This window comes from Idiotropiscis lumnitzeri, chromosome 20, assembly GCF_059441095.1.
Source record: "Idiotropiscis lumnitzeri isolate Australia: NSW breed Sydney's pygmy pipehorse chromosome 20, RoL_Ilum_1.0, whole genome shotgun sequence".
Lineage (NCBI taxonomy): Eukaryota > Metazoa > Chordata > Actinopteri > Syngnathiformes > Syngnathidae > Idiotropiscis > Idiotropiscis lumnitzeri.
The window spans coordinates 6,200,715-6,226,848 of record NC_142410.1 but is presented as its reverse complement, the minus strand read 5'-3'; the positions used below and the strand labels follow the sequence as shown (position 1 = coordinate 6,226,848).

The 26,134-nt window shown below is 38.7% G+C and overlaps 2 protein-coding genes across 3 annotated transcripts; both read right to left on the bottom strand.

The window, feature by feature from the left end:
* Nucleotides 1–1,610: 1,610 nt before the first annotated feature.
* On the bottom strand, nt 1,611–21,717 carry pemt (phosphatidylethanolamine N-methyltransferase). The gene is made up of 7 exons (XM_088283868.1): nt 21,467–21,717; nt 20,497–20,604; nt 16,486–16,601; nt 10,587–10,732; nt 8,708–8,819; nt 3,028–3,102; nt 1,611–1,957 (listed from the first exon to the last, which is right to left on the bottom strand). The coding sequence occupies exons 1-7, from the start codon at nt 21,566–21,568 to the stop codon at nt 1,909–1,911; spliced, it is 708 nt and encodes a 235-aa protein (XP_088139994.1). The 5' UTR covers nt 21,569–21,717; the 3' UTR covers nt 1,611–1,908.
* Nucleotides 21,718–24,266: 2,549 nt separating this feature from the next.
* LOC148317311 (lithostathine-1-alpha-like) lies at nt 24,267–26,062 on the bottom strand. Of its 2 annotated transcripts, none has more exons than XM_088283871.1 (4): nt 25,275–26,062; nt 24,754–24,885; nt 24,580–24,682; nt 24,267–24,463 (listed from the first exon to the last, which is right to left on the bottom strand). In XM_088283871.1, the coding sequence occupies exons 1-4, from the start codon at nt 25,353–25,355 to the stop codon at nt 24,384–24,386; spliced, it is 396 nt and encodes a 131-aa protein (XP_088139997.1). In that variant the 5' UTR covers nt 25,356–26,062; the 3' UTR covers nt 24,267–24,383. The 2 variants fall into 2 exon arrangements, with proteins under 2 accessions (XP_088139997.1, XP_088139998.1); XM_088283872.1 differs by lacking the exon at nt 25,275–26,062 and adding an exon at nt 24,978–25,247.
* Between the last annotated feature and the right edge of the window lie 72 nt (nt 26,063–26,134).

Sequence of the window (26,134 nt, the reverse complement as noted above, 5' to 3'; positions counted from 1 at the left end):
ATCATTTTATTTTTATTATCTATATTCAAACCGGAGAGGAGAGCTCTCCAATCCCGCCATAAACTGAGTAAAATGACAATAACGGGAATTCTAATTCTGATTTTCAATTTTGTTAATGACGACGTCAGTACAGATTTTCAAGACAGGAACCATTTCTCAATTTGTGCACCGTTAAATCTATTGTTCAAAAATGCAGGGGATCTGAATAGAAATGCGCTTTGCAGATTTGCTTCAAATTTTGAAAACAATATTCCATTTCCATTTCAATGATGTGCTACTTTATATTGGTCAGTCACGTAAAATCTGAATTAAAAAACGGTTTAACTGTCTGGTAAGTGTGAAAAAAGGCTCTGTCCAAGTCTCACCGTCAAATCGAAGTGTCAGAGTCCTCAAAGAGTTTCATTCGTTCATAGTCTTTGTCCTGAGGCTGCCTACTCAGATAGGTACAATCAATACAGGTTGTTGAGAAGAACAACACTCAACCCTTTTATGTCCCATGACCAATCCATCTGAGTGAGTCTTGATTTTTTATTTATTTTTTCTAAATCATGACCTCGGGCCGGACGAGCCTGTTTTCGTCTCGACGTTGCTGACTCACTCACAATGAATATTCTTATCGGATATGTGAGGCCGCAACTGTAAACGTGCGTGCGGTTGTTTACGGCATGTTCTGAATCATAGCAGAAAAAAAGTGAGAAAAGCTGAACATTCACACAAGAGCATTTTTTTTTTTACTTTTTTTTTTTTTTACATTTTGTTTACTGTACAAATCAATGAAAGTTCATCCTTGCCAATTTTAGTTTCAAGATTAATAAACATAAAAAGAGACATAAGTAATTTTAATTAATTTATTAAATAAACATGTACAATCAACATAACATCAAGTGTGAAAAAAATATGTTCCTGTGTGTTTGCTAATCTAATTCCAAGGCTCAACAAATAAGCTTCTTAGAATCTTGCAAGTAAGAAAAGAAGAACTTGCTTGCTCATCAATAAAAGAAGAGTTGTAATACAGTCCAAATATTACCAAAATAAAACTGTAATTTAGGAGAAAGTGATGATTTTAAATTGGGCTTGCAAAAGCGAAAAAATTGCCGCAAAACTGGCAATATGTTAAAAAAAAAAAATAAATCTCCAAACACAAACTTTATAAGACTCGGAGAGAGAATTTGAATTTTTTAAAATAAAAAAATAAATCATCATCATATCGTGTCACACCAGTGGTTTATCCATATTTTTGCCCTGTCTGTGACCTTTTGTAGGTCTGGTGGAGTGATATATACGGGGCTTATTGGACATTCAAGTTGGATATGTTTCATATTTTGGTTTAGGAAACCACAGTCACATACTGAGGATGTGGCAAGGCCCCATTTTGTTAGGTTGTCTTTGGTTTTCCCAACACCAGATCTTGCACGGTTTAGGGTACACCATTTTTTCCTTTCAAGGTTTGTGCCCTTGGGTAGTTTTTCTTTTGGTTTTGGGACAAAAAATAAATAAAAATCAGTTTGTATACCCATTATACATTATTTTTCAACTCATTGTTTTAAATAGTCTTTTTTCATTTAATTTTTTTATAAAAAAATATTTTGCTTCAGCCATCTGTCATTGAATCATTTATTTATTTATTTATTTATTTTTTATTTTTTTAAGTGCGACCATAATTGCTTCATTGCGGCATTCTTGACGTTATTTGGAATTCTAATTGTTTCCCGAGCACTACAAAACACATTTCCTATATGTTTAATACACTTAAATGAGACCTACATTTTGAAAAAAAAAAAAAAAAAAATTAAATTAAATTTTGAACTGTCATTGCGATTCTCACCGCAATTATCCTCATAATCAATAACGCCACCTCACTTTCATCCGGATCAGCCGGGAATCCTCCCGCAACCCAACAGGATGCGATTATTCACGTTTACGCGTCCTCTGCTGATAGATGTGCTCAGTGAAAGGTCTGCAAATACAGCAGAACAAACATATTACGGGACAATAAATCAAAGATATCAACACCGTACCACACTGTACCAGGATCCTGTTCCGTGACCCGTGAGTTTACTCCATGTGGGTACATGAAATGACACAGAGCCATATATACGATGGCTTCGGTTATGCACACCTGCGCAGTCACGTTTAGAAAATGTGCCTTGCTCGACAGGGTGCACGATGCTGATTGTAGAAATTGCGACAATTTATTTATTTATTTATTTATTTATTTGCGGAGGTCTGAGCTCACAGATATAATCGTATCATATAATCGTTCAAGTCAGTCCAACAAAGTCAGCAAAAATCTCCGTTATCGGATTTCTCAGAAAGATTTCCGTTCTGTAGTCTTAAGAGTGATTTTTCTTTCAGCTGATATCGCGGAACGATAAAATGGTATGTATCGCAATGGGAATCAATTTCCAGAAATTTGATTTCGAGGAATTGTTTGTTCAGTTTGCCTGACCATTCAGATTATTGCTTGAACTTTGACCTGAGCTGGGATTGCTGATGAGGCCGCTTAAAGTTGTCATTGCTGATTGGGATCATGTCACTCGACAATGACGGGAGGAGCCGTCGCTCTTGTGCCGGTTGGTGAAGATTTCCCAAAAACAAATTGAAATGAGGACTCGTCAGACCACAGCACACTTTTCCACTTTACTTGGGCCCGGAGAAGCCAGCAGCGTTTGTCGTCTTACATGACAGTGTTTTAACTTACATTTGTAGACGTAACACCAAACGGTGTTAACTGAACTTGGTTTTCTGAAATGTTCCCGGTGTTAATTGAAATTGTTTTTCTGAAATGTTCCTAAGCCTAAGTGGCAATATGTTCGGGAAAATTGTGATTTTACAACCTCGCTTCTCGTATGCAGTGTGAATCTGGGAATCTTTTGATGATATCATATTTGCTGATAATGCAGTTGTGGGCGTCACATTCAAATTGAGAGAATTTGCCCAAAATGACGAACATTCTTTAGCTGTCCCGACTTCATTGGAATTGGAGTTTGTGGTTATATTCCGATACGTATGAATGAATTCGCTTACCCCTCAAATTGAATCGCTATCTTGTAGACCAAGGCTACAATTGCAGTCAACACGAGACCCATTGGACTTGCACCTCTGGCAACACAAAATAGGACAAAAAATGAAAATGAATCACACTATGCATGTGATGTGTGCAAAGTACGTATGCAGTCAGGAAGACAAGTGCATATTAAAATGTCAGAAAGATGAACGTTGGATGTCTTAATTCATGTCACTACACTTATTGTATTCATTAAAATGTATCTTGATCCTCCAAAGAGATTCATCTTTGTACCAAAATGTATTCCGGACATATTCATATTTGGAGCCAACTTTAGCAAAATAATTGCCGCTCTCAGACAGGAAGGCTGGAATGTGACGTCAAGTGTTAGAAGATTTATTTTCAATTATGGATCCGTCTGAAATGACGTCTGGTGACAGTTGCGGATGATACACATACAGAGAACAATGTACTGACCTACATAATCCTGGTTAGAAAGTGGCCCACTGACACATTTTTTTTTTTGGCAGGAATATAAATAAAAAAAAAAAAAAAAAAAACTTCAACTCATACTGAAGGTCCGCTAAGGTTTTAAAAGCATAATGAAGGGAGAGAAGGGCACGGGGTCAATGAAAAATGATGCAAAAGAGCGTGGACGGACCAGTGAGAGTACCAACTATTTATTTTTTTTTTTTGCAATAAACAACACGTTAAAAGAAAGTTGAATGGTTTCTTCTCATAACAACCAATCGGCCATGACCACTTCGGTTGAAAGAAAAAATACGCACATGAGCGCCATAACGACACCAACATAACATGGTGGTGGGATATTAAGCGGAATTGTTGATGAAGCTTATAAAACTGACCCAGATAGCCAGACGGCAATGGTGACACACTGAGAAGGAAAAAATTGGTCAGTATGGTCGCGGTGTCTCAATCATGCGGTGTCCTTATTTTTTATTTTTTTTTTACGCCCCATTATTTACTTATCGCAGGCTAATTTACTTTAATGTGCCACTTGGTCATTTTGCGTTATGCATGAATTGCCACTATGCACACATTAAATTGTATCCGCTAAAAAAAAATCAATAGCATCCAACAAAAAATATTCATCATTGGGCATCAGTCGGTGTATAATATAATATAATATAATATAATATAATATAATATAATATAATATAATATAATATAATATAATATGATATAATATAATATATATATATATTAATATAAATATATATAATATAAATATATAATATATATATATATATTAATATATATTAATATAAATATATATAATATAAATATTTTTGTAATGGTTAATTAATTAAATAATAATAATAAAATAAATAAATAAATATTAGTTTCATTGGTTTTTAGAAGAATGAATGAAATATATGGTACTTTTGTTTTATTCCATTATATTTATATATTTTTTTTTTATCCAGCCACACTGTGTGAAGATTTCATGTCAGGTTATTTGAAAAAACAAGCTGTAATTCCTATCACATATCTTCATACCATCTGGAGTGGTAATTTACGATAACATGTTTCAGTTTTTTTTTTAATTTTTTTTTATTTTCACTGAGACAGACCGTCTGTTGCGTCTGTGCACACAATAGAAATAGAAATAGAAATAGAAATCCCTTTATTGTCATTGTACTCAAGTGTGCAACGAGATTAGAGGGCTCCCCTCTCCAGTGCAATACAACAATAATACAGACAAATATATAAATTAGATAAATAAAGAAGACAGTGCAATGGAATTCAGTACTGAATAGGGCATATAGAAACACATCACAATGCTGTTTTGCGAGGTTAGGGTGGTCTCGTGTGTGTGTGAGAGTTCAGTATGGAGATGGCTCTCGGAAAGAAACTGTTTCTCAGTCTATTGGTCCTTGATTTGATGCATCTGTAGCGCCTGCCAGAGGGCAACAGGTCGAACAGGTGTGAGTTTGGGTGGGTATTGTCATTGACGATGTTGAGAGCCCTTCTGAGGCACCGGGCGGTGTAGATGTCCGACAGTGGGGGGAGAGGGCAGCCAATAATCCTTTGCGCTGTTTTGACTGTCCTCTGGAGCCTCACTCTGTCCGCCTCAGTGCAGCCGCTGTACCAGGTGGAGACACAGTACGTCAGCAGGCTCTCGATGGACGAGTGGTAGAAGGCCAGCAGCAGCTTCCTGTCCAGGTTGAATTTCCTGAGGACTCTCAGGAAGTGCAGACGTTGGCGGACCTTCTTTACCACTGCTGTGGTGTTGTGAGTCCAAGAAAGGTCATCGGAGATCTGTACTCCCAGGAACTTGAACGTGTGGACCCTCTCCACACACACGCCTTCGATGCAGAGGGGGGGCGGCAGCGTCTTGTTCCTCCTGAAGTCGACGACAATCTCCTTTGTTTTAGCAGAGTTAAGGTGCAGTCTGTTGTCCTTGCACCAAGTTGTCAGTCTCTTTACCTCCTCTCTGTAGGCTGTCTCGTCACCTTCCGAGATCAGACCGACCACTGTCGTGTCGTCAGCAAACTTGACGATGGTGTTGTTGCCGTGGGCCGGGCTGCAGTCGTAGGTGTAGAGGGCGTACAGGAGAGGGCTCAGCACGCATCCTTGGGGGGAACCGGTGCTCAGCATGAGGGTGGAGGACGTGTAGGGGCCGAGCAACACAGTCTGGGGTCTGTTGGTCAGAAAGTCCTTAATCCAGATGCGTGTGAGGGCAGGGAGGCCGAGAGTGTCCAGTTTGGCGACGAGGATGTCTGGGATGATCGTGTTGAATGCCGAGCTGTAGTCCACAAAGAGCATCCTTGCATAGCTCTGCTGTCGTTCCAGGTGGCCCAGCACAACATGCAGAGCAGTGTCGATGGCGTCCTCAGTGGATCTGTTAGCCCGGTATGCAAACTGGTAGGGGTCCAGAGTGGGAGGAAGGCAGTCCCTGATGTGCTGGAGAACCAGCCTCTCGAAGCACTTCATAATGACTGGTGTGAGAGCAACAGGACGGTAGTCATTCAGGTGGACGGCTGGTGACTTTTTGGGGACAGGAATAATGGTGGAAGTTTTCAAGCAGGAGGGGATGACTGCCTGAGCCAGGGAGCGGTTGAAGATCCTGCAGAAAACATGTGACTAAGCTCATGAATAAACAGCATGGGTTCGTGCACCTCCATATGGGAATTCAAGATGCTGGTATGATGCACCATGAGAACATGTAAATGAAAGCTACTCAAGGCGTACACAAAATGTCACAAGGGACTTCAGCATTAACTCCACAAGTGTTGTTTGCTTTTTCTTTGCCGTTTTTTTTTTTTTAATTAATTAATTTATTTATTTATCAAGTGAAACACCGACAGCATACAGTATCAAAAAATGTTATAGGACGACAACAACAAGCCACTTGTCAACCAATCTTATTTCTTCCGATTTAAGTATATCAGAATGAGAAATCAGAAATCCCTTTATTGTCATTGTCCTCAAGTGTGCAACGAGATCGTTCAGACGTATGCACTTTCTATTTTATACTCATTACTTTGTCAAATTTCTTTTTTCAACCCCGACTCACTACAAGGTGAAAAAAAAAAGAACAATACAAAAATTTAAGATTTAAATAGAAGGAGGAATGCTCTGATGTTTTTTTTCTCATGATATCTTGTTCTCATTTATTTGTGCCACAAAAAAAAAAAACTGGTTTGAAATCATTTTTCCTAACCACAGTAGGTCTTACATTGAATTTGGAATTGGCTTAAAAAAAGGTCTTGAATGGGATTTGCAACCCTGATAAAAGATGAGTCACGCTGCATTTTGCTAAACAAAGAGCTGCACAAAGTATCCCTTTTATATTTCGTCCTCCTGTGGCTTCGGTACATGCAGTCCTTGTAAAAACTGGGATATTATGATTTTTTTTTTTTTTTAAGCTTTAAAGGAGAATTTTTTACAGGGCAAGGCACTTAAATACCCCTTATATTAACCCGAAGGTGAAAAAAAACTGTGAGATAAGATAAGATAAGATAAGATAAGATGTCCTTTATTAGTCCCACAATGGGGAAATTTGAAGTGTTACAGAGTCGGGGGCGTCTTTGTATCAGCCTTAAAAAATCTGGGCTGGCATTGGCTAGTGTAACGTCAACCCAAGCACAAAAGTGCCCAAATTAGAGCAAGTACATTATCTTGGCCAACGACACAATAGCTCACCAACGGCTCCATGTCACTGTAACACTCTCCGCCGTACTTTTCTAGCACAGCATTTGGGCTTAAGTAATACTCTGCACAAATTGACGCCACAAAAGAGAAGGACATCATGTGACCTGCTCACAAGCGTGCATCACGCTTATCGAACGACATGAGTCGGATCTCATGTAACCAATAATCTCGTAGCGATAATCTAAGTGCCTCTTATGTGTGGGAGTCGGGAACAGCCGGGGGGGGGGGGGAGGCTGGGGGGGGGGCGTTCATTTTTGTACCCCTCGTCGCTCTATTCATACTCATTTGAATCTGTTAAGGTGATCATTAGGACGTTGTTTTCTCATGGCAGATTTGACAGAGATGAGTAGTACTTACTGGATGAGTAGTACGTAGTTTGAAAGTAGTGTTGTTCCGATATCGATACCAGTATCGGTACCAGTATCGGTATCGGTACCGATAAAAAATTCTTGAGAATTACAAGAAAAATTGTGCTTATATTTGGATTTTTCAAAAGTATCGGTACAGTCTCAGTATCGGCCGATACTGCACAGCCAGTTAGCGGTATCGGAACCCAAAAAGTGGTATCGGAACAACACTATTTGAAAGCATTCTGTCAAAAAAAAAATTATAAGTAATTTTATTTCAATTAAATTTCTGAAATAATCTTGTTTCATATCTTAAAATAACTGTCCTTTAAATTTGTGTTTATATTAGTTAGTTATGATACAAATATCAAACTAGAATCTGACTAAAAACACCAATCCATCTGATAAAGAACTGATTCAAGTTGAGTCCGGACATAAAAATAAATTCACCAATATGGCCCCGGAGGGGAAATCTTACTAAAATGATGAAAAAAAAAAACTGAGCAAAAATCATTCAAAAGGACAATCAAGGTGATGGAATTAGAGAAAGAAGGAGCCTATGCAGCAGCTGTTCGTCGCCCATTAACCCTGAAGCACTTGCCTTGACTACACAGGCCGACGTTGTCAAGTGCTGCCAGTTTCCATGGCAACATATCCACACCATCTCAAGAAGGACATAAGTTGGAGAAAACATTTATTCATCTGCAGACGATTATCTGGTCCTTTTCCGCATCACCTCCACAATATTTCGAGTCTCGCAGTTTCACGCAAATTTATCAACCGTGTATTGATGACTTTGCGCTTACCGTATATTTCCGAGTACTCCACATTGAGGGAAACAAACCAGTACAGCAAATAAGTCAAACTTCCACTCGACAACCATACATAAGGCGTAACCGGCTATAAGGCTCACTGTCGATTTTTGAGCAAATTACCGTATTATTCCGACTATAAGCCGCTACTTTTTTGCTTGATTTTGAACCATGCAACAAATACAACGGTGCAGCTTTTTTTCAAATTTGTTTTTTCTTCAAAAAGAGTTGCTACATCTTATATGCAGGTGTGCCTTATAGTCCGGAAAATACGCTGAAATATTTCGAGTGCCCTTATAGTCTGAAATATACGGTAATTCTTTGTGGTAAATCAGTGCAATTCTATATTGCATATTACTTACAAAAGTGCCAAGCCAAGGTAGTTCGCCGTGCTGCCCCAGTACATTGGATTCTCTGTGAGGCTGAAAGGGAAACTTGTCACCTTTTCTTCCATCAAAATGCCAAAGTAGTCACCTGCAAAGTGCACAAGCGACGTCAGTGCAACCAGATAATCGTAGGTTGCCATTAAAGATTACATTCGAGGCCTCATGCTTTTTTGACACGCTCGAGATGTTGCCTCATCTTGTGCTGGATTTAGGATTTATAATTCTTGTTGAATATCGATAGAATGTTAAAAAAAAAAAAAAAAAAAAAAAAAGTTCCGTGAAAGTCAAATGCAGTCGCTTTCGTGTCTAGCATACCGTAGCTAGTAATGAATGCGTAGAACTATTTCGATGTGTCCTTTAACGGCTTTTGTCTTCATGATCACGACAGATGTCGGCTGAAAAAGGTTTTATTAGTACGCAAGTTGTGAACTGCAACAATAAAACCGGAGTGAAAGCTGAAGTCTAACATAGAAAATAAGAGTTTACATTTAAAAAAAAAAATAAAAAAATAATATATATATATATAAATAAATTAATTAATTAATATATATATATATATATATTAATTAATTAATTTATATATTAATTAATTTATATATATATATACACATTAATTAATTAATATATATATAAAATGTAAAAATAAGAGGACATCAATTCGGAAAAAGTAAAGTGGAAATAAATATTTCAAAAATATCCTTTTGGCTTGTGTGCTGCTATGTCCAACTTATATAAAGGTTCCAATCATGCGACATCATCGAGACCCCAATGGGGTGGAGGCAATTGCTTGTTTATTTTTGAATTTGGCAGGGAGGAAAAAAAAATTGTCACACAGTGGCATAAAATTGCCAAATCAATTTGTGGCCTCCACGGAGACGTCATTCAAAGCCAAATGCAACCTGCTGTTTTCCTGTGTCACCGATGTTTGGTTTCATCGAGGTGGTGGGAAAAAAAACAAAAAAAAAAACAAAAAAACGGCCGCCGTGGTTTCTCTCAAGTGTGGAGTGGCACTAAAACGGACGGGTTTGAAGTTGCGATGCCAGGTGGCTGACACATTAGCGCCCTGTGTCGTTTGATGATCTTTGTTTCTGCTCCATCGCCTTGACTCATCAGGTCACGGTGACTTGAGGCGCTTAATATAGAGCGCCGATGACACACGGAACCAACGCCGGCCGCGCTTTACCCTCTAAGGCCCGCGTGGGTCGGGTGGCTTACATTTGAGCATACATTTTTCCTCTTCTGTAAATTAAATTCAAATTCCGAGTGCTGTCTCAGAGTGTCACATCGCATCGCGTCACACAGGGATTAATGTTCACGGAGGCAATTGTATTTTAATCGGCCAAACACCGTGACCTAATTGAGGCCTGCCGGATTTTCTCATTTAAATTCCGTTTCCTTGACTAAAGAGGTCATTTACACAATGTCTGAATATCTACATTTTTAACAGATTGATTCATGTGAGCGTACATTAAATCTGACGCAAAGCTTCAATTATAAGAAGTCTAAGCATCATTTGCATTTTCACTTACCGAGGCAGCACTTCGTCGCAAAGGCACGCAAATTGACTCGACAACCGCTCGTGTGAGTCGGTACATGTGGCGGATGCTGCCGACTCATCGTCAAACGTCACGACCGCCCGGCGACATGACTTTGCAGAGCGGTCACGTACGTGTGCTCACACTGCAGCTCTGCTTACCTTCTGCTTATTTAGATCATTTGCGGGGGATTCATATGTAAAATTAGCTTCGCTCTCAGGCGTCACAGACATTGGGTACGCCTCCGATTAGGGAACGGAGACGCTCGTCGGGTCGTCCAAGGTGCACGGGAGTTTGCCAAACTCATCGAGTGGACTTACCAAGGAAGGTCCCAGTGAATCCCAAAGCGAGAAAGCTGCTGACGACGAGCACGGAGCCCACTGCTATGAGAAGCACACCCGTGCTAAAGACCTCGTTCCTGTCGAGTAGCTCCCACCTGGCCTGGCTCCTCATTGCTACCGTCATGCTGCGGTGAGAACAGATTTAAAATGTGATCGTGAAAATGCAATTTAATTTAATACAACATCAATCACGGAGAGGTGGAGCCTTTAAGAATAACAGTATACATTAAATGACGTTTAACTCATTTACTGCCATTGACGGCTAAAGACGTCAAAGATCCTTTTTTTTTTTTTTTTTTTTTACTTGGCTGGTAGTGAATGAGTTAAATTGTATCCACAACAACCAATGACAATATTTGTCGTACTATTTAATAAACCAAAGGATTAACGTATTTTCCGGACTATAAGCCGCTACTTTTTTCCTCGATTTTGAACCATGCGGCTAATACAAGGGAGCAGCTTTTCTGTGATTTTTTTTCCCAACAGGAGGGGGCGCTCTATAGGTCAGAAAACACGCAAAAAAAAAAAAATAATCTAATTTTTTTTTTCCTCTTGGGTCTGTTCAGTTTTTATTAGCAAATTTGTTGCCGTGTTAAAGTTTTAACAATCTGTTTATGTACCTTTATGTGCATTCAAAATGCAGTAAACAAATATTTTTGTCAATATAAAAAACTGTGGCTTATAGCCTGGTGCGGCTTGTATATCGATTTTATTATTATTATTATTAATAAAAATATTTTATTTTATTTTATAGAGTTGCTGCGGCTTTTATACGTGTTCGTCTTATAGTCCGTAAAATGCGGTACCCCATTAACGATATTGGTGGGCTTCCAGTTTGTTTCCCATTTTGAAAACGAGTTTTCTTAATGTTAAGGAAATACAAGCAGCGGTTCCAATGAACAGTGAACAGACTGTGAGGTGAATAATAAATTCACCCACATATTCGAACTAATGTATAAAAAAAAAAAAAAAAGTGTGCGACTGATATTCAACCTATTGTCAGCTGAGAAAAGGAAGCAAGGTCAGACGGAATGTGCCAATAGAAACCAGTGGCCTACTTTGACGTTATTTTCAAGAGTCACGCTTATAAGGAGCTATTAAAACGTGTTCCAGACAACACGCAACCGATTTAAAAGAACCATGCACATTTTTTTTAAACAATAAATACAACCGTGAGACAGACACAACCCAGCATCCCAAAATATATTTATCTTATATCTAAAAACCGGAGCTCAAGTGGCCCGATGTTACCGCTGACTTAAAATGCCAGCGTGAATCAGATTGACCTTTTTTCCCCAAATCTTAGCAAGCCCTCGTAATGAGAAGTCTTGTTACCGATGCGAATCTTTGACGTCATCTCGCTCCATTAAGCGAAATGTCATCACGACGGGCCCGGCGCGCACAATGTCACCTGACTGCAGGAAGTGTTCTCGACAATTAGAAATAAAAAAATAAAAAAATTTTACAAAAAAACGTGCGATATTCCTATTTTTGCGCTTTGAAGAATATTCCACTCACTAGATTGTCTCTTGAATGCATCTTTGATAGCAAGTGATAATATCTGAATTACAGATATATATTTTATAAAAAGAGGATGGCTCGGGTTAAAGATTGCGGCTGAAAACTAAAATGTCACAGTGAGTGAAAAATCAACGGCTATTTATTGTTGCATAAGTGTGCGCAAATAGTCAAGCAAATCATCTTTTCATTGTGGAATAGTGACTTGATTCTTTGTCACTTTCAGGTTGGGCCTTTCATTACTCGTAATTCGCTCACATTGTCAAGCAAAAGAGGGCAGGTTCAGACACAATAACTCACATGGTTTATTTATTTCACTCAATAAAGGAAGTAAAATGAAGAAAAAATAAATAAATAAATAAATACAAAAAATACATACAAAGGAGGTGACGGTAGCAGGATCATTAAACTGTTTTGTTACCATCTCTTAGAAGATTTTTATGACCTCATTCTGGATTATTTGTATGTGTTGCGTAATGGCAAGCGTGAGGGCGTCAGAGGCTTTTCAGAGATCACAAACCCCTTTGGGGAGTTAACGACAACAATGGGACCATTATTTTGCCCCTAAAAAAAAAAAATAATAAAATAAATAAATAAAAATAAAATAATATTTTCCAATTTTTTTTTCTCCCACCGGCATATTTGACAGCTTTGCAATAATGTGATTGGGTAATATTGTGGATGGGGGACGACAATTTCTTTTTTTTTAAAGCAAGGACAGAAGTGCTTTTTCTGTAATCGTCCCAAACCGGGTCAAGTACAGTGTTGTCGAATTTACACTCGTATAAAAAGGAAATCGTAATGCTGCTACGTGTGCTGGCCCTTTAACTCATTCACAATCAGCCCAGTAAAAAAAAATGGATTTTGACGTATTTATCCGTCAATGGTATTGAATGAGTTAAGTGAAAGTTCAACTGCGAGCGCGGGAAAGAGATTTGCTGGAGTGTGCAAAAACACGGAAGCGATCGATATGCATGGCTGTGTGGAAAAAGCAACTGAGATCCAAAATAATAATTTTAAGTCGCGCTTAATTCCAGCAAAGGGGATGAAGTGCAATAAATTCAGCCAGCTGCCCAATTCTGGCATTGCGGTTAATTTAGCATAGCAGTTTTCCTTTCAACCAGACTGAAGCCTATCAGTGTTGCCCTCCTTCCATTGAAGTTTCTCAGCCCATTTTTGCGATTCCCGTCGAGCGCCGCCTGCAGTCCCTCAGCGCTCCAAAGTTCAGCCGGCATCACCCCAGAGGGGACACTTCGGTGCGGGGGAGTATACACACACGCATGCTTTTTCTCTGCGGGCCATTCAAAGCAAATGTTGAATTTCTGAAAAGCAGTGTGCCTGGAGTCCAGCGGATCAAAATGGCTCCAAATCAAAAGTAGGTTTGGGGTTAATAAGAAAAAACTAGGTTAGGGGGTCTGTGCTGTGACTGGTGCGGGGCTGTGGCTTTGTTATAAAGGAATTGCCAAGAGGTGTTGTCGCATCAAAGTGGACAGAAAGAACGACTGCTGGGCTCGGTGTTAAGCAAGATATGACTTACCGCTGGGATCGGGATGGGGAAAAAACAATGAGAAATGGGACATGGGCAAGATTTGAGTTCGATTTCTGATTGGGCTTGCATTTTCGGAAAAACAGATGAATGGTTTCGCTCTATCTCGGGATAACTATGAAGGCGATATTATTTGCGTACAACATTCAGGGTCACGAGTGATTTTGCAGATTTCTTTCGTTTTTAATTTATTTTTGACTGTTATTTTTTAAATTCAGTTCGTTTTAATAAGCGTATAGAGCTGGTTTATGAGTGTTTATTCGTTTTTATTTTTACCTCTCATTTAGTTGTAGTATTAGTTTTAGTTTTTTTCCCCCCTCTATTTTTATGCAGTATTTGTCACATAAAGAATTAAAAAAAAAAAGTTGCTCATTATTGAGTAATAAAGTAAATTAAACTACAATTTTCAAACCGCTGTTTGACCTTCCTTCTTTTGTCGGGAGGTAAAGCAATACCAAAATCAATTGTTTAAAATGATGATATTAATTGACAAAGATGAGGAAATATTTGCTATAATTATAGTTAGTCTCAGTTAAACTTGTTTTTTTCTGTAAATTTATTTTGTTTTTATGTATTTTGTGTTTTTCTTTTTTTTCTTTTTTTATTTTATTTCTTAACGTTGGTCGGAGCGTGTTCCAACCGAAAAAAAAAAATCCTTACTGAAAATATCACAAGTGACTCCATTGCAAGGTGAGACCTAAAAATCAAGGAAAAAAAATATTCCTAAAAGAAAAAAAAGTATGTTGGCGAGGACGAGTTTTCCAGGCATAGCAGCCCAACCAAGTAATTGCTTTTAATGCTTGACAAGATTTCTCCTCACATTTGTCATTCCATCTTCCAAATTTGAAAGCTGAATTATTTCAGCATTTCTTTAATCGGCTCAAATCGATTCCACAAATTGCAGCTCACTCAATAACTTTGCCAGTGAAGAAACGTGAAAAGAATAAATCCTTAAGTTAGTTGAGCACTTCATGACCGAATGCACTCACACTCACCACTGACATTTTCGTAAAAAAGGTTTAAGAGCGCAAGCATCCATCTGACCTACATTTTCATCTGACAAAGTGTTTTATAATAAAGTTGTTTATACAACAAGAAGTGCAATTTCGGCTGGCTTTCAGCATTATGACTCCACCATGCCGCTCGATTTTTTTAATATTATTTTTTTTTTTACCTGAAAATGTATGCACACTTTATTTTGTTCGATATATAGGTCAATGTTAACAAGTGTATGGTTTCACAAATATGGACAAAGCGCAGGGATTGTGGACCAATAACAGTCCTTCATTGCCAAATGGACGACTTGTTAAGTACGTCATGCTTAATATGTTCTGATTTGCTTCCATCCAAAAAAAAAAAAAAAAACACACTAGTGACCGAGCAAGGCATTATCGCTGTGTGTTGTCCTGACGCAAATATTGCCGGTAGTAATCTTGCTTTGTTTTTGTTTTTTTGAGTATGTCTGCTTTATTTACGTACATAAAAAGAACATAAATTCGTCTTCTCATCAGCACGCCGCTGATTTAGTCAATTATGAAGTCAATTATATGTGCAATTAGGCAGCATTGTAGTCATTTGTTTCCTGCTCATTATTCTGGCGAATAAGAAAAGGAGTGAGTGAGTGTAATCTAGAATAAAATAGCATGCATTTAGAACCATTAACACCATTTAAAGAGGCCGAAGACAAGAATTCGATCAAACGTTTCATCGTTTTTGATGACCAATGTCAGAAAGTTTTTTTTTTTTTTTCGGTCGACTCGCAATATTTAGCGAAGCGATTATTATTGTGATTCTAATTAGCAGTGATGTCGGGGTCGGGTTCGAGTTACCCCAACTAGAACCTGACAACGCATCATCACTGTAAAAATGGGGAGTGATATTTACTTGAAAATTAGGGCTGCGCCATATTGGAAAAAAACTGACATTGCGATTTTTGGGGAGGCTGCGATGTACATTGCGATATTGAAACTAGAACTATTTTCACCAGACGTTCTGTGTTGTCTGTGTAGAGCATGGTGTAGCGTGCTGCTTTTATGAAACAAACCAAAAGTTTCCGTGTTTTAAAAAAAAAAAAAAAAGATAGAAACATCGCACGTTCTACGATGTGACTCTTGCGTATGCGCACATCGCAATTGCGATGTTCGAACGGCATATCGTGCAGGGCTATTTAAAGGTTTTTTTTTCCCACTCAGAAATTCAAAGTAAATTTTACAAGAGAGGTTTTTGAGTTTATTCAATTTAAATAGTCACTGCAAAGTTGAAGCCCTTTTTTTTTTCTTTTACACAGCACATTTCATACAAAGGAACTGGAATGCAGTGCAGGATGGAACCCATTTTTTTTTTAATTCAATTAATTAGTAGAATTTACTCACAAACACTTCTTATAAATATACTTACTATTTTTTTTCATGTAAATATCATCCCCCCCATTTTTTGCCAGTGTACTACATCTTAATGAGCAAGGCGAGAGGCTCTATACATCGCTGTGGTCTCCAACTATGTTCTCTAAAAGCGCCGTTCCCAGGCAACGCAAATCGCAACAGAAAGTCCTCAAAAGCTTCTGCATGCCATTTATGATCCTGTGCGGGAGGTGTGGGAGTTTGCGTGGTATCAAGAACAAAAAAGACGCGAGAAATAAGAGATGCCTAAAGAAAAAGCCGAGCCACTCGCCCGGTCACCCTGCATCCAGTTGGCCGCGTCGTTTTTTGAGATATGTCGTTACATTAGAAGCGTAACAAATAAAATAATAAATAAAATCCCAATCGCGTTGCTCAGTCGACATTGATTGAAACATAAGAGGCAGGTGTGTTCTACCTGTGGCTGCGATACACATTGAGGAGGATGATAACGAAGCCCAGGAAGTAACAGGCCAGGTGGGGGCTTCCAAATATCTTGGAGAGTTTCTGTGTCCGGTGTTCCCATCTTGCTACCTGAAATATTAATGGAGATGAATGTTAATCAGCGATCTGCTTGGAAAACTGGGAACGTTTTTGTTTTTCAAGAAATGACTTGCTTTTTTTTTTTTTTAGAATTATTCAAGTTCTACTCCCATACAGGAAAACCATCACGGAATCCTTTGAAAGGAATGAAAGAACGACTGCATTCGATGGCTTAGTTGCCAAACTCAAAATAACCTTCTGTGGGTTGAGGAAGTGCGTACATATCCGGATAGCGGAGCCAGAGAGGAATAGATGTCGTCATGGCGACCTGTTATTTATGTGGTTTTTTTTTGTTGTTTTTTTTTTTTTTTTTTAAATCGGGAAGAAAAGCATTGAAGGAAGGGGGCAGGAAAAAGAAAAACCTGAACGGAAATGGACTTCATGTGGTGAGAAAAGACAGCCTGGGTTTGCTCAGGTGCTGAATAAACGGAGATGAAATTCTATTATGACAGCGTTGATGAAGAGTGATTACCTATCCAGAATGATTTTTTTTTTTGGGGGTGGGGGCGATATTCGGAGCATGCTCGCGTACTGGACAGCCACAGTTATATTAAATTAAATTTTATATTGTGATCACATACTTATTCCAATATACTAAGTTTCCATAATATTAAATTTATTATGAAATAAATTTTAAAAAAAAATCTCAATTTTCTATCAACACCCCCCCCCCAAAAAAAAAAAAAATTTAAAATAAAACAAAATCTAGGGGGGGGATGTCTGGTAGTAAAACCAGTTTTAATGGAATGCAATAAAGTGCAAAAATTGTAATATTAAAAAAAAATACTTTTTTTTTAGACTGTCTGTTTTTGATGACCAACTAAATAAAAACATGCCTAACGATTGAATTGCAAGACTCAACTTCTGACTTGAAAAATCTATTTTACACATAATGCTGTTTTTTTTCCCCCCCCTCATCTTTTGCCTCAACAGAAGAACATTTTGGAGTACAACATGGCGCTCATCTTTTGTAAAACATCCACCGGACACATTAGCAGACTGTTCCTTTTAAGCAACGCGGCAACGGGGAATTTAAACCCCCCCGCAATCTGCCTAAGTGATTTAGAAACTCTCCAGTGAACGATGGCGCGCTCTAAAAATACAGTTCTTGTGCCAAAACACAACCGATGCTGTACTCCAGTCATCGATCAAGCCGTATGAATAACAAAGGAGGGGCTTGCAAGCTCTGCAGGACAAATTCAATCACGTCTTAGGTAACAGGCTCCTGCTGTCTCCCCACCAGAGCACTTAGCTCTGACGGCGCTTTTGATGTTACCCGCAAAACTCATTAGCTCCATGAATACACACCCGGACAAGAGATTTCATGAAAGGACGGCCTGCTTTGTGACAAACACACGTTTAGGTAATGTTACACTGTCCAGGGATGGATCGAGCATGTTTTTTCTACAGTGCTGAACACGGTACCAAATGTGAACACACGCCTTGGATTCATCCGCATGTGCGAGAACAAAAACATTGATCACATGCGCACTCTGATCAAATCTGTCTTAATTAGAACAGCGCCGGCTGAATATTCAAAAATGTGGAGAGTGGTGAACGTTTTGTGAGCTACACTTGTACCAAACATGCTGCGGTTAAAAAAAGAAACAGCCAGCACAAGTTAATTGGCTCATAATGCAAAGTCCAAGCTGATGATTAGAGAGCAAACGAAATACAGATCAGGAGTAGGCGTAACAAATCTGTCAAATTATTTCTCCAAAGGAGCCCTTAAAATCAGCAGCATCGGCCGAGAAACGTCCTTGAATTATACGAACCAACTTTTGAGTAACCACTAGAATTCAAAACTGCAGTAAAAGTGAGAAAGTTCTTTCCTCAAGTACAAACACACGTTTGCATTTCTGATTTATAACAGATTGCATTTCCTCCAGTATTTATTGACTTCACTTGCAGTGAGCTGTTGCTAACAAAACTGGGTGCATGGTGCCGCGGCACCTTTTTAATTGTTTCTACTGAAGCGCTGTAAAGGGGGCGGTATTCCGATCAGGCAAAAGCTGAAATCCACCACACCCGTTGGTCCCTGATGGCACATGTAACCGAGCAAAAAAATAATAATATTTGGAACATAGCCCTCCCAACCACCACCAAAGCTGCGGGATGGGAGAGAAAATGTAAAATAAACAAAACATGCACTAAAGGGAATAAAAACATTTTGTAACCAAATGGGACAAAAAAAAAAATCAACCAATCCCTTAAAATGTCACCCACAAAAAAAAAAAGTTGCCTTAACATGGTTTACAAAAAAAAAAATTCCCACAACTCACATGCCCACAAACTTGAGCCTGCACATGCCAAGTCAGATGAACCTTTCGTGGCCGAAGCAAATTTGTGATTACACATCTCACTTGAGGTTATAATCCAAAAATGCATGAATACGGAAAGTATATGGTGTGATGCTTGTCAGAGAGAAAAGAAACTTTCTCAACCCTTTTTTAGTAACATACGCATATTGGGGGAAAAAACGTGTCTTTATTTCCTCGGTCGTATTGTAGAGCTTCCATCTGAATGAGCTGACGTGTTTGCACCCGTGGATTTAGGTCACCCGGGCGTTGCGGAGCGGATGACCGAGAAATTTCATATGCAGGTAGATCAGGTGATGCTTAATATGCTAGCGCGGTGAGCGACTTCGCCGCCACATGCGTACGGGCGCGCGTATATTTGCTCAACTAAGGCTGACCTCGGCTTGATGCGGTACAACAAGGGGAAGACATTTCGCTCAGCGTGTCGTGCGACTCGGAAAATAGATCTCAATAATAACAACAGAAATCGCAATCCGAATCTGAAGCCTTCAGGCTACAGAATACAAGGAAGAAGAACTCAATCTTCCAACGTGGCGAAATACAACACGTAGGTTTTTGTCCTCTCCAAAGCCGCAATATATGAAAGCTCCATTGACGCTCTTTTGAAGCAAGAACGAACAAACTGACGACTCAGCTCCGGGTACCTAATGTCAACTTGACATCCATTTAACGCTCGCCTCCAATCTAATGAGATCTACAACTTGTATAAAGGAGCTGATTTAATTGAAAGTTTATTTATACGTGCCGTTTGCAATCAACTTGGTACTCTTCTGTGAGTCGAGGGAAGGAAGAGAGGAGGACAACGGAGCCGCGACTTTGCATCGGAAACAGTGGAACGTTGGCCATGAAGGCTACTTTTCATCAGCCACACTTCAACTACTGCGCAGGAAACTATTCACTCATCTTTAAAAGATGAAATGTGAATGAATATGAATGCGTGCTTGAATTAAAAGAAGAAAAGCGCCAGTATGTGTATTTTGTGCATGAGGGTTTTAATTTGCTTTCCATCAGAGAGAATTCCAAGTAAGGAAGCAATCCGCGTGTATGAAATAATCAATCCGTAACTCGTTCATTACTTTAAAATCATTAAAATATACAATTTTCAAGCCGAGCAAGGCTTTCAGTCCAAAAATCATAATTGAGACGAGTGATTCATTGTAATTGTCGTTTAGTTCTCTAATTAGCTCTTTCACACTCAAACACGCATTCTGCTTCAGACAAAATGTAATAAAAAGTAAAAAAAAAAAAAATAATATATATATATATATATATATATATATATATATATATATATAAATAATGTGTGTGTGTATGGGAAATAAAATAAAAAGTGTTGTGGTGTTGGTGCTCGTGAATCGAAGTATTTGATAATAAAGAAAATAAATGTGCTTGGATTAGAAGATTAAACACATATCTGAGATTGTAGACATTCATATAATTAAACATGGCCGAAGGCAAACTACAGAATGACTAATCAGTTGCATAACTCGCTGCTTTTTAAATTAATTCATTTGTGGTCCACACCATGTGACAAGTGCATGACTGCAAACAAAAACAGAAACACTTACCACATTCCAGAATAGTGGGTTGAAAATGATTGCAATTACAGCAATGTAGAAGTTGGGGTCTTGAAAGTTGATATGTTTTAAGACTTTGCCAAAAATCTTCAAGTCCATCTAAAAGAAATAAATAGATAGACAGACAGTGAGAATTTTTAAATTATCTGGGTTCTACATGTAGTGCTTCTCCATTTGTGTTAAAAAAATCTGATGTTTAAAAGGTTATAAAATTGCCACCTATATGCTATTTGTTAGCCTGGCTATGGTGTTTCCCATGTACGCATTAAAAGCAAAGCAGTGGTTTTAGATTCACAAAGAGTAGTTATCCTCGTCATAATTTTATATAAAAGTTCAGATGGGAGGTGCACTAAACAGTGAAAATACTTTTTTGAAGATTCTTTTTTTTTTTATTCAACAACCCAACTTGCTGCTTGGTGTCAAGTGAGTCACTATCACCGTACAGCACTCGCATTTTAAATTTAGCTCGCAAGTCAATGCAAAGAAATCACAGGTAGTATATATATATATATATATATATATATATATATATATATATATATATATATATATATATATATATAAAGAACTTCGTTATATTGCATTAAATATAACGTTAGGTTGGTGCTTATATCGTGAAAGTTCAACCGGAAGTCAAGCGTCCGCAATTCAGCAGTACAATCTTAAAATGGGGATTTAAGCATTATTCGTTCCATTTAATTTTACTAATTACTTAGATAGTATTTATCCTAAGGCACATGCAAATTATATATACTGTAAAGCATACAATTTACGATTATATATATTTCTTTCATTTGAGAAAATAATACTTTTATTTTGACACATCAAAGCGTACCAGCTGGTTTCCTGGCTGTCAAGCCACGTATGTACGGTGACATAATATAGTGAACCTTTAGCTTTTCCGAGTATTTTGACTGTCGCCAGTTGCAGTAAATAATGGGTGCAAGTTTTTGAGTTTTACCTTGGAGTAATCGACGTTGCCGGGACCTCCACAACAGTCCAGCAACGGATGTTTATTTTCTGCAGGATCGTTGCTCACCCCGCGGGCTGGGTTGCTGCTCATGCACACTACTCGGCTAACAATAATACAATACCTACATCCGGATATATGTATGCAAAATATATACAAATATTTTTAAAAAGTGCAATATTGGTTAAAAGGAGCAGCATTCACTCAGTGCTCCACATGGCCTGTTAGTTTATCTCTCAGCCTGTGCGGCATTCTGGGAAATGTAGTTTTTTCACCCCCAGTTTTAAACCCTGCTTGAGTCAAGATTGGTGATTCAGTCAAGGGTGAGGAGGTGTTTTATTGTTTGAAAATGTTTTCAAGAAGCCTAAAATAACGAGTAAAATTAATCTGTTAAGACGTGTCACTCGTAAATCCTTTCGACCGTTTTTCTACTTTTTCCTCCCCAAGTCTTACGTGTCGCGAACAGCGACATCTGCAGGCGGAGTTTATAACAGCATTTTGATAGTTTTGTTGACGTTTGCGTTGACTTGCTCGCGTCAATTTCGAGACATCATGCTACTTCCAAAATGTAGAGACCTTAAATGCAAGCTGATTTAGATTAGATTAGATTTCACTACATTGAATTATACCACCAGAGCAAATTTGCAAGGCAAAACAATAATAATACAAGAAAGTGATAAAAGCATTAAATATTTAACATTAAATACAATTTTGTCATTATATTACCGTTACGCTCCTATATCAATGTCATAGACTTTATTATCATAAATGAACATTGTGTATAAATTATGTGTAATAGTTGCAGAAGCCAATGTCACATGACACAAGTTGTGGTGGTTTTGTAGCTAAGTAGTCTTCTTGCATGGGGATCGGGAATTGCTATTCTTGTCGACATCAAATAAAAAATGAACTTTGTTTCACCTCTCTTTTAATTGACGCTTGAATTAAATTGTCATGTCTTGTTTCCTTTTTGGGAGTAATTATTTTTGTCTTTTTGAGCTGGCACAATCCCACACAGGTGGCCAAGACCACAATGAAGCGGACAATTAATGAGGAAATAAAGACCACTTGCATTCCGCTCCCTGTCGTTAATTCCATGCCGGCATTTGTTCACTTGCTACTCAGGGAAAGTATGTTTATTCTCCTGGTGAGCACTCCAAATTTAGGACCCGGGCACCTTTGGTTGAGGCCTTCGCTAAAATTAACATTAAGCTTCGATAACATATGTCGCAGACATCTGACAAACTGCTTTTAAAACATTTTTTTTTCAATTCCTCCACTTGATTTAATCTTCTGTCCTTCCCAGTAATGCCAATGTGCTTGGTTCTCGCCGTTAGCGAAGAAGCCGCCCCATGTGGTGTGGCGGCCCGGCAAGCTCCATGATACTGCATACTGTCGCTTCATCAGCCCGCCAGAAGCTGGAGCTGAGCGCTTCGGCGTGTAAAATGAAGCGAGCGTGACACACAGCCAGCAGGTGACAATTATGCTCGTAATTGACACACTCGCTCTGTCTCCTTGCTTCTACTCTTTGGCTCCTCTACGTTATAATTCCAGCTCTCATATCCGATTAAGTTCGTCCTACGGGGCTGTTATTGGCTTAGGATTGAACTTCTTGAAGTCTGCCTGGCAACAAGTGGATTTTCATGAGGGGGGGGTCGAATTTGAAACAGTTCATGTTAGGCAGACCTTCTGATGACTTCTATGTACCATTTTGCAAGACACACACACAAAAAAACATCCTCATTAAAATCCGTCTGACAGAAATAAATGTGTAAATGCATCCTTGTCTTTGTATGCTCCACCCCCTTTTTTTAAATAAATACACCACATACATTATTTTCACAGCAAATTTTAATCACAGATTTGACGTACCTTTTGCAGAAATCTGTGCACAGTTCCCAGTGTCATCACGCTTTGCGCTTCTAAAAAGGATTGAATTTCACAACAGAGCCATCAGACCATATGAAGTCGTCATCCTGGAAGATAAAGTCATATTTGAATGAGTCATACTTGTATATAAGAACTCACTGATGATGACACCCACCCGACCGTACCCCTGATTAATTCTTTTTAAAAGGAGAGAGATTACAAAAAATTCGACGTTTTGGGCTCGGTTCGGGGTCTTCAAACCTGTTCCTCGAAGGATAGCGTCCTGCTTGTTTTCCAGCTCTCCCTGCTGCAACACACCTGATTCAAACGACAATCAGCAAAATCTGCAGACGCTAAATGACGACCCTGATCATTTGAATCAGGTGTTTCGCAGCAGTGGCGAGATGGAAAACAGACAGGACACCCTGTTCCTCCCTCGAGGAACAGGACTGAAGACCACTGATGTAAGTCCTTTGCAAGCTGGCTATATTCACGTGGTGGATCGCGCGGAACTTGAGATGAACTATACTATACATAAAATAAATAAATTAAAAAAAAATGCCCTTGGTTGCTATAGCAACCAAATATGTATTCACTTTAGAACACCCCCTGGCGCAGAGGCATAATTGCATGAGAAGGAACCACTCACGAGCATCAAACCCAAAGCAGTTCATTTAAGGTAGACTGTTAAGTATGCCGTATGTTGGATATATATATATATATATATATATATATATATAATTTTTTAAAATATTAATTTATTGATCCTTGGCCACAAACCATTTTAAACCAAAAAGGACATTATTTTATGAATAGAATACATTGGAGTCATTTTGTAAGCACGTAATACGATATATAAGTTGTAAAAAAATAAGACAACCAACATAATTGAATTTGTTTTAATTATTGATGAAGTATGTCAGTAATGCCAATAACTCAGCATGGTGGAGGAAAAAAATTCCAACGACATTAAAATTTGATACCGTCTCATTGCGTCAAATGCAAATGTGACAGGAGACAGGATGATAAAAAGGAGAGTTTAGCTTCCGTTTTCGTACGCATCCTGGATGCAAACGTACGGTGCCTTGTCATCGCAGTGCTTATGCTGCCAATATCCATCTGAAAGAAAGAAATTGTTTCAGTGTCACCAGTCCCCTAAATAAAAACTTTTGGCCTAGCTTAATTTTCAATAATTATCACAAAACTATTCCAACACAATCACAGATTTTACGTACCGCTGGCAATTAACTGCACACAGTTGGCGCTTAAGTCAGACTCTCCCGCTTTAAAAGCGGTGAATGTCACAATGGTGCCATCAGTCCAGAGGAAGTCCTGATCCTGTCAGAAAAAAGTCACATTTGAATGAATCAGAGCGATCTGATTTCATCCGATCTAAATCATTGCTTTACCAAAATGGCATCATGGAGTCCAATCCAGGCTGTGGGCCCCATGGCACCCCCGCGAACCAGATCAAAAACGACGGAATTTTCCAGGGAACTGCGGATGGAGACCAGATTCCCACCAAGAGTCTTGCAGACGCTCTGAAAGACAGAGTAAAAAAAATAAATAAATAAATTCACAGACGGTACACTAATTTAGACGACATCTACGACTGGATGGAACTCTTTCATACCTCTGCCTGTAAAAACGTCATGAATTGATTTTGGAAGATGTAACAACGATCGTTCAACTGAGTCCACCCCACCGGACAGCCACAAGCTGCATATTTTTTGTTGTTTTACGAGGAAAGAAAAATATTGCAATGAAATATGGTATGGAATTTTGTATTTGACAAAAATATCATTGAGACAAAAGCCGTTGGACCAACCGTTGCCGTTCCCCTGTGAAGAAGCACATTGTTAAAATGAGAGCGCAGAAATGAAGACATGACGGGGAAATTTTGAAATCGGAAAGAGAGATTTCGACTTACGCCTTTAGTCAACACCGCACCGATCGAACAAAGAAGGAACACCAAGTGAAAAGTAAATGCCATCTGGAAAAAACACTTCATATTTGTCAATCAGGTTGAAACTGAAATCAAATCGTCAAATCGTAAAAAGGCAAATGGAGTTTAAAAAATACGGTAATCGAAGTTACCTTTGCAGTTGCGAGGATTGTTACTGAGGAAAACGACGGCAAGCAGTGCCTTTATAGGTTGAGGGGACGATGATGCAAATGTCAGCTGACACTTCAGGTGACTTTTGGCAACGGCGGAAATATTCATTTTATTCATTCTAATTCATCGTAGTTAAATTCCAAGAATCGAATGAACAACCACAAATCATGACTGTGGACGTCTTTGCCAAACAGGTTTTGGACGTCTACACGTGCAACTCGGGGATTAATCAGGAAATATTTTGACAGTTGTCTGTTTTTTAGCCGTCTTTAAGTTGGCAGTTCGTTGAAAGCAACACAGCCACCTTAAAATAACCGAACATTTTCTATTTGGGTCATAACAATGATCTTTGTTTGAGTGGTATGCAATTATTGAAACCGTTTTGCTCATCCAACCATTTTCTATCTCACTTATCCGGTTTAAGGTCGCATGGCGCTGCAGCTGATCTCCAGCGAGCTTCGGGGTCAAAGGTGAATTATTTCTATCCATGGCTGGTCACCACAACAAATAATAATCACGTTTACATGCTTTTGCGCTTCCTGTACAGTAGGTGGCAGTATGCACCAAAGAGATGTAATCTGTCGGTCGCCGCTCGTTGTGCGATCGTGACTCATTTTGCTAGCTTGATAATGCTAAATTACAAATATCATTCGCTTAGAACTGCAAAGTGTTGC